Source organism: Podarcis bocagei (assembly GCF_964188305.1).
Source record: "Podarcis bocagei genome assembly, chromosome: 9".
In the NCBI taxonomy this organism is placed as follows: Eukaryota; Metazoa; Chordata; class Lepidosauria; order Squamata; family Lacertidae; genus Podarcis; species Podarcis bocagei.
This window is the reverse complement of record NC_138134.1, coordinates 53,844,382-53,861,324: the sequence shown is the minus strand read 5'-3', so window position 1 is coordinate 53,861,324 and position 16,943 is coordinate 53,844,382. Positions and strand designations below refer to the sequence as shown.

The following is a 16,943-nucleotide window of genomic DNA, read 5'->3' as shown; positions in this document are numbered from 1 at the left end:
CTGCTCCTCCCCCAGCAAGCTGCTGGACAGGGAAAAAAGGTAGGAGAGAAAGAGAAAGGAAAGAAAAGGAGTAGCCCTGCCCATATATAGCTGTGGCCTTAACCCCCATTGGCATTCAACTCCTGAAAGATTACGCCAAAGGGAATGCAGCCCTTGACAGAAACAAGGTCCCCAATACCTGCTCTAGGAGGTAGCTGAAAATGCAAGATCTTTAGAAAGGTTGAAGTGGAAAAAGAAGTTTGGGAACCACTGACTTATGGTTTAAAAATATCAGGATTGATGAGGGGAGAAACAAGATGCAAGGTTGTATTGCTTATTATATGTATTCTTGCAATCTACTTTGAGGTTCAATGTCTGGATAGAGAGAAATAACAAAAACAGTGTTTAATACCTTTTAAAAAATGGGTTGGGGGAAGAAGAAGAAGAAGAAGAAGAAGAAAGAAGAAGAAATATTTCTTCTTGGCACTGCAGCGAAGGAATCCCCACTCAGTTCTGAGGTGATGGGGGAATACTGGTTATGTAACAGCACAGCAAGAATGCACTAATACTTGGGGGAGGGGGAGACGTGGAAGCTCCCTTTTCATTTTGTCAGTGATACTGACAGATTGAGACAAGTGCAGCGCAAGGCCAAATGGAATTATGAATAATTCATTTTGCATGTCAACCTGGCAGCGACAAGATGAGTATAAAACCGCAAGAACTTCTGCGCTCCTTTTGAAGGGCACCGTGAAAACAACACCAACAAACCATGCAGTGATTGGGTTTGTATAATTTGAAAGGTGTTACGGAAACTGCAATCATAAAAGAGCTCAGCTGTGAATAGAACAACTCAAAGTGTTTTCAACAGGACAGATTTAGGTGTGCACGAATCTTTCCTTGTGAATCAAACCAACGCAAGAGTCACGCAGCATCTTAAAGACTGAACTATGTGTTGTGGGCATAAGCTTTTGTGGACTCGGGAGTCCGTATCTTATGATGCAATAAAATGGTCATCCAGATGTGTAAGTATACACACTCTGAGTACAGAAAGATGACAACGCACGTGCGTGCACTATGCTTTCATTACAAAGTAATGCAAGCCATGGATGTCTTGAAGAATTATGCAGAACACAAATAAATAGAGGACGCAATCAAATGAATACAAGATCCAATCAGCTTGGAAGTGACCTATTTCTGGCTGCTGTCCCCAAACAGCAAAATTAATAATGTTATGTGCCCTCCTCAACCTGCTGCCCTCCGGATATTTTGGAATACAATCATCCCCTTTCATCTGCCATGCCGATTGGCACTGATTGAAATTGTGGTGCAAAATATCTGGTGGTTAGGGCCAGGTTAGGGAAGGGTGTTGTAAACACTACTTTCTATAGCCACCCCAAGGATTTCAATGTCAAATCTACTAATGAATGCTAATACAGAGGCCTCAGTGTGAAGGAATTCCCCCTTTGATTTTCTTCTTCTTCTTTTACTTGCTAGGTATATGGACAACTTTAAGGTCCTTTAAAGAACATATACCACTGGTTTAAGAATGTTTCAAATGGAGCTAAAAGTGTAATTTTCCTCGACGATAATAATTAGGATGATGTGAATTCATTTCTGTACTGCAAACTCATATAAAAATATATCAACGTGGTGTACAAAATCTCCATTAAAACCCTAACAAATTATGCCCTGCTTACTTTTCAGATCTTTGTGAGCCTTCCTAACCTATAAGGTGTGTGTGTGTGTGTGTGTGTGTGTGTGTGTGTACACATACACACACACACACACACACACACACACATATAGAAAAAGTAAAAAGGTAAAGGACCCCTGGACAGTTAAGTCCAGTCAAAGGCAACTATGGGGTTGCGGTGCTCATCTCTTTCAGGCCAAGGGAGACGGCGTTTGTCCACAGACAGCTTTCTGGGTCATGTGGTCAGCATGACTAAACCGCTTCTGGCGCAATGGAACAACGTGATGGAAACCAGACTGCACGGAAATGCCGTTTGCCTTCCCGCTGCAGTGGTGCCTATTTATCTACTTGCACTGGTGTGCTTTCAAACTGCTAGGTTGTCAGGAGCTGGAACAGAGCAACGGGAGCTCACCCCGTCACGGGGATTTGAACTGCCAACCTTCACAAGCGTCTAGCAGGGCAGGTGTCAAGCGGTAACATAGCAGGGCGCTTGCAAAGGGCCCATAACCCAGCAGGTAGAGTCACTGGCAAGATCCCTTCTTGTCATGGACTGGTTGGATGCAGAGGGATGATGGGAGGAATCAGCTCCTGAGCGGTCCTTGTTCTTCTTCTAATAAACATACTCCATGTGATTTATTGCTCCCTCACACTCCTGGGACGTGCTCATTTTCTTCACCATTATAACCTACTCGTTCGGACAACAGTGGTAGGGAGAAGTTACTGCCTGCTTACTCATTGGCTCGCTGCCTGGCAAGCAAGTGAATGGTAGTCATGATGAAGAAGGAGAAAAGAAACAGGAACAGCTGGCGCCGATGGTGGGGGAACTGGGAGAGTGGGAGGCTATGGACAGTGTCTTACTCAAGGCCCCTCCCAAAACCCATTGCATCGTGTGTTTTAAGAACGGGTTTCAAGATGAATTGGCATTTGCTTTTTTTCTTAGTCCGGAAGCCAAAAGATTAAAAGGCAAAAAAAAAAAAAAAAAAAAAAAAGCTGAGAACAATGTGAAGCCAACGAAACTAGCAGTCTGCATAAAATAGGAAGCTGATGCTGAATAGCTGAACGTATGTATGGTGGTGGTAACAGGGATGGCAAAGCATCCCAATGCACTCAGTGGCAAAACACATCTGTCCTTCCATCTTGTGACCCTGAAGAGCAGATAAAAGAAACATCCAAAGTAAAATGGACTAGAAGGTTTCAGGGAGGTAAAAAGAGACATCTCCGGCAGCTGAGCACACTTAGTCACAGCTTCTCACTCTTTGATTCGAAATGGATTGATGTGGGACGACGAGCTCAAGCATCACTTGATAACTCTTCTGCAGGTTCGCTCCTATCCACGGCTTCAGTGACGTATACGCCAAAGGAGAACAGCAAAGGAAAGTACTTCTAAATCTGCAAGGGGATTTGGTAATTTGGTCCAAATAAAAAAATTCCTTCCTGTAGCACCTTAAAGACCAACTAAGTTAGTTCTTGGTATAAGCTTTCGTGTGCATGCACACTTCTTCAGATACACTGTGTATCTGAAGAAGTGTGCATGCACACGAAAGCTTATACCAAGAACTAACTTAGTTGGTCTTTAAGGTGCTACAGGAAGGAATTTTTTTATTTGGACTATGGCAGACCAACACGGCTACCCATCTGTAACTGGTAATTTGGTGTCTCTTTTATGTGGAAGCTTTCAGAACTGTCCAGACAACCAGAGAGTCAGCAAGTGGGCACCTCTTTGCCCCTCTACATGCAAAAATGCAGCTAAAAGGAGTGCTTTGAGACCGTGTGGTGTAGGTTCTCTCTTCCCCAACAGCATTACTCACCTTCAAGTCCCGATGGACTACGCCCATCTGATGGCAGTGTAGCACAGCCTCCAGGATCTGCTGAATGCAATGACTGCATGCAAACACCAGGGGGCGTGTGTTAGTTCCAAGCCGTACACTCACTGTCTGTATACCCTCAGTGAGACTGGGTTATAGTGCAAAACCAGCAAACAGAGACTGTAACGCACAACCTCCGGAAATGGACCCGCATTCCTCGGCTAGAGTAGCTAACTTCCTCAGACGTGAGCGTGCTGCTATGAAGTAGCTCATTTTGATTTCAGCAGTGCTAAGGAGGAACAGCCCAAAATGGGGTCTACTTTTACACACAAATCTCATTTTTGGCCATATATTTCATACACAGATGAAGAAATAACCTCCCAGAGCTATTTGCAAGCTTGCATTAAATATCTGGTGCTGTTTGTTCCTTCTATTTATTTGAATGTGATGGTTCTTTTGCACCAGCCAAACTGCAGTTAATATTACTTTTAGGGAGTAATGCATTTTTAAGGCAAATTACTCACTCCTCATGGTTTCATTTAGCTGAGCGATTACATGCTTGCTGTTGCCTGAGGGTTTGTCCTACTCTAGCAGAGCAATGCCAAACCACTTGTTCTGCCACTATAACCCAAAGTCTCTGCACAGAAGTGGTGTTTTTCAAAATACCTGCAGGCTGACATACATCACAGCCGAAGTTTATGTGGCAGGTGCAAGCTCCTTCCAATGTTTGTGGTGATATTTATCATACCACAGAGATAAGTAGTGTGGGGGGGAAATAAATGCTGGAAGGTCACTTTGTCTTGCCACACCTATTTCAGCTTCTACCGTGATGTATGCTAGACCTGTGACACTTGCAAACTTGAAAGCAGCACCATGCGTTATCCATTTGTCATCCTGAGGATGAGAAAGGAAAGCGAAGGGGACTTCTCAGCCGAACCCACCCTTCAGCCTCAAGCCAAGAAAAGGAAAGGAAAGAGAGAGAGAGAGAGAGAAAAAAACACTTCTTAGCCAACCTATGGGCACCAGATACTGACCTTCAGGTCTCTGTGAACTATGCCATTTAGGTGACAATGATTAACACTTTCTAGAATCTGCTGTATACAATGACTGCAGAGATACAAGGGCAGAATGGAAGGGAAAAAACATTTTAAAGGCACATAATCACATTAAATGCAAAAATCAAAATGAAAATAACTTGAAATTATAAAAATAATAGTAATTAAATCACATTTTTGGACACATTTCAATTACACGCTGATCTGCAACACAGCAATGCTGTGTACAGAAATTTTAAGATTTACCAAAAAAAAAAAAGAAAAGAAAGGACATTTAACACGTAACATGTGACATCATTAGACAGAATCCTTTGTCTTGTATTTCCCACTCATTGAATGGCAGGAATGTTAGGGAAAAAATGGCAATCTTTAGTTAAACAATTTAAAAAAATTTTTTGCAAATTATTTGGGTGAGTCTAGATGCTGTTTATTTTGGTAGTCCTTGCAAACAATGTAAGTGTTGTCAATGTGAATAGGATAGAGAACATTCATAAAAAACCTGGTCACTATGCACATCATCAGACATTATGAAGACTGTGTACCATTGATTCTGCATATTGCCTAGTCCAAGGGTTCACACAACTGTGGTCTGTGAGCTTCTTTTAGATGGCCTGCGGCATGCCAGCATGAAATCTTTATATTGATTTTTAATTCTATTTTTATTGCTTCTTCTATTTCTTATGCTGCATTCTATTCTGCTATAATCTGAATTCTATGGGAGAATGCAAGCTGCAATACAATAACAGAAGTGAAAGTGTCCAGAATACAATTCAAAACCATAGAGCACCTATCACAGTGCACTGCAACTGTTATAAAGGGCAGAAAAACCATGAAGTAAGTCCACTAGGACCACCAGCAATTCTAAGATGGTCAGTTGAGGGGAGTTTGGGAACCACTGGCATAGTCAATACATCTATATGTTAATGATGCTGGCAAATCACACTATATTCTCAACTTGAAGACCATGGACATTCACTGGTTCATACATTGTCCCATTTGACTTGGAGGTTATACAAACTGACTGTAAAATATGTACAATACTTTGTTCACTCTCCTAATTTGTGCACATTCTCCATGGTGTCTAATGAGTGGCACAATGACTGGATTTTTAAGCACATGCACTATCCAATCCACACTAACCCCAACATATTTAAGAACACAAACACACACACACACACAAATACAAATTCAACACTTGTACAAGAGGAACAGAAAGGGAAAAGTACAAATTAAACAATAACTAAAAAAGGCACAAAATGCTGCCCCTGAATTATAAGGGGGGGAAATCAGAAAACTATCAGTGCAATTCATTGAGGATCTGTAACACTTAATCTAGAACAGCTGTATGTTTAGCAGGCATGTCCAAAAGTAACAAAAGGAAGCCCAAACACTTTATTATGTTTCTTTAAACCATTGCATAAAGTATGTTTACTCTTGCTAAGCACAGAGAACTAAGCTGTAATTTAAGATACAAATTAAGACACTTTGATTTGGGCACAAAAACACACAGTTTGTCATTTTACACATCCATATTTGAATATTTTTTATGGATGTCTACAGGCCGAGAAGACCGAAAGCTTTTCCCAATGTACTTAGCATATTTACAGCCAAGGTCAAACACACTGAAAATGCCAAAACGTTCATATGAATGAACAAGAAGATTTTTAGATGAGGGGCTCAACAATGACCTGTTTAATGCTTTGGTCCTAGATCCCCCCCCCAAAAAAAAATCTCCCATAGGGAACTACTTGTTAAAAGTTAGGAAAATTTTAAAATTGCACTTTGACTTTGGGAATGGAAAAGGGCAAGAACATATAGGTTTTAGAAAACATAGTGAAAATGCCCTTTTAGATACACAGAACTGTATGTGCAATTCTCTGGGTTATGACCACCGTCTCTAATACCAGCAAACGTAACTGAATCTTAAGCTCTTGACCTCTGAAGAAGCAGTGTTTGATGATCAGCAGAGGTGGAAAGCATAGTTTATATCAGGGGTTCTTAACCTGGGGCCCATGCATCGGCTTCATCAGGCAGTCCATGAACCAGGCATGTATGTCAAAATAATAAAATTAACTGTGCCAAATTTTGTATGTATGCGCATGGGGGGGGGGCTGTCCACAGCTTTCATCAGATTCTCAGAGGGGTCCATAACCCAAAAATATCTAAGAACCACTACCTAGTCACAGAAGCCGTCTCCCCCTTCTGTTTTGCACAGCAGAGTACAGAGAGGAAAGAGGGAGTGGTTTATCTTCCTGGACGATGCAACAGGAAGAAACCCAAATCCAGCAATCAAAGTATTTTCATCTTGAGCACCCCTGAGCGAAGCACCTGATGGGGACTGTGTGCTCAGGCTAGAAAGACAAGCAAGGAGATTTCGATCTATTGGCACTGTTCACCTCAAGGCCAAAATGTTCTCTGAAAGGGATTATTTGTACCAGTGGGCACCACTCACTGAGACTGAAAGGATTGTTTCAGATATTATCACCCACCCATGCCATTTTCTGAAGCTCCCTGTAAAATGGCAATTAGTTAATGCGGAAAGAGGCTTAGGAACACTGTGGTGCCCAGGTGAGATCACCAGCATGCTGAAATGTGTTTCCCCCCTGCAGGAATCACTCAACCGCTTCCATGTGCTTTATATAAAAACTGAGAAAACAGCAGGCATGGATTTTTGTGTGTGGACAAGCATGAGAAGTGCTCATCACAGCGATAAATGTGGAACTCCAAATTTCAATGGAGGAAACTAGATGGGTCTGTTGGGCTATCTGAGAATCACTTTCCTAGCAAAAAAGCATTGTGTAAGAAAAATATATGAATAATATTAAAGTTCTGGGACAGTGTGATTTCCCCTGCCAAAAGGTGCACTAGATGAAGGGGAAATACTTAGATCCCTTAAAGGTAAAGGTAAAGGGACCACTGACTGTTAGGTCCAGTCGTGGATGACTCTGGGGTTGTGGCGCTCATCTCGCTTTACTGGCCGAGGGAGCCAGTGTGCAGCTTCCAGGTCATATGGCTAGCATGACTAAGCTGCTACTGGCGAACCAGAGCAGTGCATGGAAACCCCATATACCTTCCCGCCAGAGCGGTACCTATTTATCTACTTGCACTCTGACGTGCTTTCGAACTGCTAGGTTGGCAGGAGCTGGGACCATGCAAAGGGAGCTCACCCTGCTGCAGGGATTCGAATCGCTGACCTTCTGATCGGCAAGCCCTAGGCTTTGTGGTTTAGGCCACAGCGCCACCCGCATCCCAGACTAAACAGCAGACTAAAGCCACCATCCTTATAAAGAGTGCATCATCAAACTAGGCTTGCCCAATAAATCAATTAATTCCTTGCATGGCAAGCTGATGTTTCCCACTTCTAAGTCAGTACTGATGGCAAACCCCCAACGATCATTGTATTATGGTGCCAAATACCACATTAAAGGTAAATAAACAGCAGATGAACAAACAGTTAAAAGCCTTGAAATCCAGCACTTACCTTGCATCTGCTTCACTGTAATATTCTCTTGCAACAATATCCTCAAATAATTCACCTCCAGTGACTCTGTCAATGATATAAAGCATTTTTTTTATATCAGACAAAAATAATCGACAATCCTACGTGTGAGAGAATTCTATACTGCCAAAGTATTCAAAGTGTTGCAAAAGTACTGAATCATGGATTATCCTCACACATGAAGGTTCACACCACTGCAACTATTGGTGCATAGATCTGCAGGATACTGGATATTGTAGTAAATGAGTTATCTGGCCTTGCAGACCATTTTGCAAAGCGCTCTGCAAGACCCACTGCGGCAAAAAAGAAAAGAAAGAAAAAAAGGATTGCCTAATCTCACTGTGATGTCAGGTGATTGACAGGTGGGCGGCTCCCATCCACCTGCCAAGCTTGGCCTGCGAGGGATGGAGATAATTATCTACCCCACCAGCCAGATCCAGTTACCCACCCCTGATAGATAAGGTGTGAAGCAGCCCTTTGGGATGTTGACCTTCAGCCACCTGCTGTTCTGGCCTAGTCACTGAGATATTTGTATGCAATACCAAATAGTTCCAGTAAGTTTTATTCTCCTCGGTTTTTTCCTCTAACGTGCAGGAAAATCACTTACATTATGATGGGCTTTCATTACAGGATCTTCGTAACGCAGAAATGCAGGATCTGGTAAGTAATTAACCTCTCTATTACGGGTGTCCACTTTTAGTAGAAGAGGCACAATAATAACTTGAAAGGATTTATATCACACTAATGGCCACTCCATCCGCTCGGTTGACAGACAAGCTCCATTTGGCTTTTCCTCAATTGTCACCTATCTGTTCCATCAAGCTACAACAAAGGGAGAAGTTGGGAAGCCAAACCACTCTCTCAGCTTGGCTGAGAGAACAGCTCCATTTGACTTGGCTTCTCTCTGAACTGTTGCCACTAAAGCTCATCATTGTAAAGGAACCTGATCACTGTAGGAGTATTTTAGCTCTAAGGACTGATGCCTGAGTTTGCTTGTATTCCTCTTCCCTCCTCCTCCTCCTCCCTTTTTCCTTCTGTGCTGCATTTTTTAGCTGGACAGAGGCAAGAAAAGCAGGAGGGCTATTGTTCCTGCTCACAGAGACACCTGTTTGGCCACTCTGTTAAAGGAAACGTTTGTCTGATCTATCACGTCTCTGCTAATGTTCTTATGACTCTCTTATTTGTTATTGATCTTATGGAAGTTGATCCAAGAGCCTTTTTGGCTGAAGAGTTGAGCAAAAATGCTTTAAACAATAGATCTGCCTGTCCCTGTGTGGCCTTTCAGTCTTCGCACTATCATTTTATTCTTCTATTTCTGATTGTTCCACTGGAGAAAAACTGCTTATAAGAAAGAAGGCAGGCAGTCTAAAGTAAGTTTGCGTAAACACCTCACTATGGCTGAATTTTTACTTCAACCAGTTCACTATGGATTTTGTAATAGCTTTACCGTGATACTTATATAAACAGAATCATGCATACACAGGGCAACCCCCCCCCCAATCTTACCACTTTCAACATTTCATTGTGAAAATAACTATCCAATAAGGGAACAAAAACTTTTCACAATAAAAGTGTCTATTTATTAAGCTGACTGAATCATAGAATCATAGAATCCTAGAGTTGGAAGAGACCACAAGGGCCATCGAGTCCAACCCCCTGCCAAGCAGGAAACTGTTTTAATATTAAAGTTTCTTGTTTGCTAGGTTTTTAAAAAACACATCAAAATGTGCTGTCCTGAGAGGTTGAAATGAGAATTTTTAAAGTCAATTAGCTAACATCTATGACCTTTACAATTTTGCTCCAATGTTTCTTGACAAAAAGAAATGTGCTCCAGAAGTGAGAAGCCCAATGTATTTCTTTTACAAAAATAGATTTCAACACTGGGCATAATTAGGCAAAACAACAGCCTTACGACTTAAACTGCAGCTACATGTTTTTACATTTGGTGGCCTCTCTTTTCCCATAACAGCATGGCATTTCACTGAATAATATGCTATTACATAAATCTTTCATAAGTGCAGTCCTGCTAAACAAAACATTTCATACTCTCTTCTCATCTTTACCAGCAATTCTTGTGCTTTTTCAGAATGCTTCCCAAAAATAGGACCTTAGACTGTAACAGAACACCATTTCCCCACATTCCTCACTGAACTGTTTTGTAATACTGGTACATGTTATTCAGAAGGCATCTGGCATTTATCTGTCTCTTATCAAGGCAGCTCACATAATTATTAACTATGATCCAGTTATGTTCTAATGCCTTGTTCACAATTCAACACACTGGAGAATAGCCTGGGCCAATAGTTTAAGCAAGAGAACTGAAACAACCAAGGTAACCCTAAGGCTTCTTTAACAACATTCAGAAATTTTATTTAAACCGTCTCACAATGCCTGAGCTGGGCTATGCTGGCTAGCTATGCCCCTGACACTGTGCACACTGGCTAATCTCACATCTGCAGAGATGGAGGAGGCTTTGTATGTACAGATAATCATACAATAGCTCAATCTTTGCAGAAATTTATGCCAGGGGGTATGGCTAGCCAGCATGTGTGACGTTGAGGGAATGCATATTTTGCACAGTCCCACTCATATGAATACATGTGTAGGGCTTCTGAACAGGGGTGTATTTCCAAATAAACCCCATTAAAACCCATTACATCTACTTCTATGCATACAATTGACATGGGGGAGCCCTCGTTCAAGTTGTTCTTGAATTTGCAATTAGAAACATGGACCTTTCATATGCAACTTCTACTTTCTTTGGACACAAAGGGGAAGTAATTCACGGGCAACGTATAAAAATTTGCACACTATGCAAGGACAGGTTGGAAATCTGCAAGAAAAGTGATCTTTCTGTACTCCGTTAAAGGGAATTTGAATTTTTGCACATGCTTAGGTCTGGTTTCAGATTGCAGCCTCTTTACATAGATGGTATAGATGAATGCTTCACTAACCATTTAGGCACACTTTGCTTCTCAGGTCTATAGGTTATCATCAAGCGTAAGTGAAAAGGGCTATTCGCTATTTTAGAACCAAAAATTGGTTCTTAAAGGCTGTCTGTACGTGCAAGAAAGATTGTGAAAGCACTCTACACAAGTAGGTACGTTAACTGAATTACTGTTAATAAAATATGTTAAAACCTTATCTTTGCAGCACTTGATATCCTTTCATAAGTGTACTCCCCTTCAACTTGGCAACAAAGATTTGTACACAGGTGCATAACAAAATTTAATGCAACTTTGCTCAAATACTCCATCATATTTTCTATTCTGTTACACAGCAGGCATCGATGCCATGTGTATTACTGAAATAACATGCTTCCAAGATGGAAGAACTGAAGTAATACTGATAATCTCTTTACAATGGTTAACTAGTCAGGAGCTGACTGGCTTGTTTGCTTGTTCCTGCTTCTGGTGTGAAATAAGATTGGGGAGACCATTTGAAGCAGGTGTGCACAATGGTTGAAACAGCAGAATAAGTGGTAGGCACAGCCCACCTTCCACAGCCAGATACAACCATTCTTCAACTTGCCCTATGCTGCAAACTGATGGGGACATTGCTTGCTCAGGGGATGATTTGAAGGGCTGCTGGTGGGAAACCTGCTGTTTAGGAAGAATCCTACCCCCTGGGGAAGGACCTGTGGGGCACAAAGGTCTCCTACACTGCATGGCTTCTTGCCCAACAACAGCTTTTTCCCCATGAAAACCCTTAAATTAAAGGAAAGACAATTATCATTGGCGAAGCATTCATTTTGAATACTCACAAAAGCCATCGAAAATTCGAGTCCTCAAAGGGAACACTTGCAATTAGGGATCAAAAGCCAATCGTTTTTGATCCGAACACTGGGAACTACATGCAACCCTAGTGTGAATACTGTACTCCCTTACCATTATTTCTTGGCTACAACTGTGGAACTGTTTCAGATTAACATTGATTTTAGCCAACAAATACTAAAGGTGTTTGTAGTACCTGTAGTATACAGTGGCTTGGAGAGGGCAACCCCACCAAACCTGTCTACCAACTGGATAGTACGTTTAATGCTCAAGTTTCAAGGGAGAAAATTACTGTGTGTATGTATGCCCTATCGGCAAAACAGCAGAACCATTGCACACACACCCATAAAAATACACAGTGCTTTACCATCCTTCTCTCCTTCATTCACACAGAATCTCAGCAAGAAAATTAACTTATATTTCCATTTTACAGTTAGGCAGCTGAAGTTGATAAAGTGCATCTCACTCAACACCATCTGCTGAATCCATAGAAGCATTGGAACCAAGATCACGAACTGGGTTAACCACTTAAGACATTCAGCTTCAGTGGATCTCAATATGCAATTAGATATAATTTATTCATCCACTACCATGACATGAACCACTTATGGCTACTTTTTACCTGTCAAATATTAGAAACACACAGAATACCCCCAGGGTCTTTGTGGGCTCTCCCCGCACCCCAATCTCATTCTTTAGAAAAAGAGCTCGGTGCAGTATGTAGCAAACAGACATACTTACAAATCAAAGACTAAGTAATGAAATCCTTCTTCTGATATGCTGTCATGAAGTCGCACTGTAAAAAAAGAAAGAAAAATGATCTCTCTTTCTCTTTGACTCTTTTGTCTAATTCACCTTTCTGGATAATTATCTCCCATCTTTGATAATTAATTTTTCCTTTTTTATGTAAAAAAAATAGAGCTGTGCTTTGTCTTCCCTTTTCAATCCATTTTTATAGAACCTTTCTTTCTTCATATACACAGAAAGCACTCCATCTAATAGATTTGTATCTCTTTCCTTGCACTATACCAGCCTTTTCCAACCTGGTGCTCTCTAAATGTTTTGAACTACATCTCCTATCAGCTCCAGCCACCACAGCCAAGACTGGAAGTTAATGGGAATTGTAGTCAAAACTATCTAGAGGGCACTAGGTTACAGCTGTCACCCAACTATATTACAAATTTGTAGCATATTAGCCATATTTCATGAATGCTACTAACTAATATCTATTTTATTCAAACATCTTTTGGGTACATAAGTCTTGCTGGGGAAGAACTTCAATGGTGCTGGATAGAAAGCTGATGTATTAAGGGAAATGTTTTTGCAGATCCCATTAAATGGGAATCAGCACATAAAATGTTCCAAGTGGCAACAAACACTGGATTGGGAATAGAATAAGCTGTTCAACAATTACCTTAACAACCAAGACACCCCAGGAGAATAGTATGCCTTTGTTTCGCTATCTTTCCCAACCTTCACTGTGAATTAGTCAAAAGCACTTTGTTTTTATCAAGAAGGAAATGAATACAGAACTCAGTGCATTTTAGTTCATAATAGGAAGCCATATCAGGACACAGTTGCTGTTGTTCGCTGAAGAGCTACTACGTAGAAAGATTATTTCGAGCGCTGCCCTTTCCTATTTTTCAAGAATGAGCTACCAGCCTCCATCCAGACCTCATTTCAGATGCCCAAGCAGCTGATCTGAACTGGGAAAGAAGCAATTAGTCTGTCAAATGCCCGGTCAACTCCTGTCAAACAGAAATGCACACATATTCCTTTACAAAACCCACTTCTATGTAAGTGTTGACACCTTATACCTTGAAAGCATTAGAAGAACACACTTTTAAAGGAAGTGGAAGCTGCCTAGCGAGTTAGGTGTTCGGTAACAAAAATGCTGATTACAGCTCCGTGCCAGTAAGGCAAACATTACGCTTTCTGGGCAACCTGACCTATAACAGGTGTTTTGCTATAAGACCCTTGCAACACATATCATGAGCACTCCAACTACAATGTAGGAGTTCAACTGTTACGACAGTCCAAATAGCATGCTTGTATGGAAATTTCCCTTGTTGCAGGACTACTGACGAGTGCTGAGCTAGAAAAGCAAGAAATGATAGGAAACACACAAAGGGGGGGGCATCCTGCGGCTTGTGTGCACTACCAACGCTGATCCTTCAAGTTTGAATGGTCCACAGACAACTTGAGCAGCAGGGTTTATAAAATTAGGAATTGTATTTTGGGTGGGGTGGGGGCGGATTATAGAGATTTTTCTTCCTCTCTCCTAATAGTAGAGCTTGGGATCCCCTAAAAACATTCCTCAGCATTAGGTTCAGAACCAACAAAAGGACTATGTCACACAATTCCTAATTAACTCCTAGAATTCACTGCCAGAGAATGTGAATAGAGCCATTAGCCTAGATGGGTGAAAAAACACCCTTTAGACAAATACATGCAGGAGACAAAGACTGCTAAATGAGCCTTCGATGTTCAGATGCATCATACCTCTGAAATGCCATATGGTGGGGAGTGAAAGGATTATTTTTAAAACACACTTCAATGATGATGTTGATGAAAAAATGCAGTCAAACAAGGACAGCTGGATTCAGCTGCAAATTTTGGAGCAGGGTTCAGCTAACCAGTCCTGTCAGTGGAAGCCCTGAAGAAGGACTTCTGGTTATGCAATGGGGCTTACCCCCTACTCCCCCTGCACCCCCAAAATTGGCTTTTTTTGGAAGGGGGGACAGGAAAACCTCCAGAGAAGTGCATACGGGTGGGTGTTGTTCCATATGGCAAGCTGGAATATGTGCACAGACAAAACAACGTGAAGAACGCAATGCTAAATTCCATCCTTGGGCTGCACCCAAAGGGTGTCCCCCCCCCCCAAAAAAAAACCCCTTTCAAGTAATTTGTACTTTGACTTTTTGAACATTGAGACTGTTGATTATATGAACTTCACAGTAAAAGGAACACTTGTGTGTTTTATGGAATTATAGTAAATTTCAAGAATTGCATTAGAGATGTAAGCCAAGTCAATGTGACTCTTATTTTTGTTCTAATAGCTATGCTATGTGATTTTTCAAAACCATGCTGAGCACACATCAGGAAAATGTGCAGGGTGCATATTTAGTAGCAGCTTCTCCCTTTGTGTGTGGGGTGGGTGGGTGTGTTTTTGAATTAAAGGCAGAAACCACAAAACCAAAGCATAAGGACAGAATTGCACCCGAGGGTTCTTAAATTGTATCTAACAAAAGAAAGGATTAACATAATGTTCACAATAATCATTGCTCAAGCACAAAGGAGTAACAGGAGTCCTCCTAGCATCATACTATAGCTTGTTTTTTTCAGGTAGTTCCAGGATCTAAACCTGAGTTCATTGGTAAATAACATACAAGTCTCCATTGGTGCTTTTTCATTAGTGATTGGTTCTTGTACCTGATGTAGTACAGTAATAAGGGAAGTTGTGTCATGCTTACTGAAGAGGCAGCAGTTTTTAACCACAAATGAGACCAAGCTCTCTGATCACTTTCACACAGCAGTGATGTGAAGTTTCCACGAGTTGCCTTTTCTAACCTAGCATGGAGTTATGTTATTGCTCTGACATGCAAGAATGCATCTCACCACATCCTGCAAAATCTTTTGAACTCTGGGTTGAGTCAAGTCAAAACAAGCAGCAATAGGAACAGCTTTGAACATCTGCAAGAGTACATTCTGCCACCACAGACTTATAACGTCACTGAGAATTCTGTTCTGTTCTTAATTCCATTCACAGAAATGTTTCTGCCAGAGTATTCAAGCATATCACCAAAGTAATAACGATACATTAGATGTGCAGGCAGACCTTGGGTATTGTTGCACACATGCATTTGTTCACAACTGGACAGTTTAAGGTGATTTGGCTTGAGCACAATTTTGAGGAAAAACATCAAGGATACAGATATTTGGGGGAGGTGGGAATAAGCACTGCAGGAGTGCAAACACATGAATGTTTATTAATTTGCCGTTTGACATCTTGGAACTGGTAAAATTAATATATTTATTCAGATGCAGACTCCATCCCAAGTCACAATTAAAGCAAGTAAAGAACTGTTTTATCACACAAAGCATTTTGTAGTGACAGATTATAGACGGTCTTTTAACACTTAACAGAATGTGGCAATTCCGTGATTTTTTAAAATAGGAAAGTAAGCTTTTTTGGAAATCCAAATCTTTAGAGATGATGTCCGTCCAAAATTTCTAAAAGGTTGTCTACTCATAAAAAATATTAGCATTGTCTTCTTATTAAATTCCAGAACCAGATGAGATAGCCTTGCTGACAGCAAAACAATAAAGCACAATCTGGTACACATAAAATACCAAAGCCCAATTAACATAGCAAAATGTATTTCTTCCTCTCCAAAGGCAGACACTAGGCATTCAGGAGTGTTAAAAAAAAACTCCATTTGCCTTTGTTACTAAAACCCTATTCAGTCTTACCTTGGTTTTCGAACACAATGCGTTCCACAAGTCCGTTCGACTTCTGAAACCAAGGCGCGGCTTCCGACTGGCTCCCGGTTGCGCAGGCATGCCAGAAACAATAGCGGAAGCCGCATTGGACAGGCGGCTTCCAAAAGAATGTTCAAAAACTGGAACACACACTTCCGGGTTTTGATCATTTGGGAGCCAAAATGTATGAGTACAAAGGCATTTGAGAACCAAGGTACGATTATGTCCTAATGAATCACCAGTTTTTCTCTCTCCTATATAGGGTGAGTCCTTTAAAAGAGTCCCCATGGATACAGAGTACACATGCTCCACAGCGCCTCTTTTAAAAGACTCACCCTGTATATACCGGGTGATATTCAACTAAGTCTGACTCAAAGGAGTCTCACTTAAGCAAACTTAAGTTTATTAAGGATTATTTTAAGCAAACAAATGAGAAACCAATTTTTTTGTTTTAGCTGCTGTTATTGTGTTTTTAAATTGCTTTGTTCCATGTTACTTTATCTTCAGTGTAAGTCTAAGTGGCATGCAGACATAACTGCTGTGGAACTTATTAGAAGAGTGAGCACAGTGCTATTAAATTCAACTGTAAATGCACAATTAAGACAACAGTCCAACACAGTCATGTTTATTTCAAGAGAAAGCTTCTCAGAGATGAGG

At 41.1% G+C, this 16,943-nt stretch overlaps 1 protein-coding gene across 12 annotated transcripts in view; it reads right to left on the bottom strand.

Annotated features, from left to right (window-relative positions):
* Nucleotides 1-16,943, bottom strand: part of CAMK2D (calcium/calmodulin dependent protein kinase II delta) — a gene marked incomplete at its 3' end in the record, with an annotated part of 142,009 nt that overhangs the window by 53,613 nt on the left and 71,453 nt on the right. For 10 of the 12 annotated variants that reach the window (XM_081208137.1, XM_081208128.1, XM_081208132.1 and 7 more), the window contains 3 exons: nucleotides 12,546-12,600; nucleotides 8,014-8,079; nucleotides 4,512-4,584 (listed from right to left, as the gene is read on the bottom strand). In XM_081208137.1, the coding sequence (XP_081064263.1) occupies nucleotides 4,512-4,584; nucleotides 8,014-8,079; nucleotides 12,546-12,600 (194 nt within the window). Of the gene's footprint in view, nucleotides 1-3,480; nucleotides 3,606-4,511; nucleotides 4,585-8,013; nucleotides 8,080-12,545; nucleotides 12,601-16,943 lie in introns of those variants that run through there. The other 2 variants (XM_081208129.1, XM_081208127.1) reach the window with 2 other exon arrangements.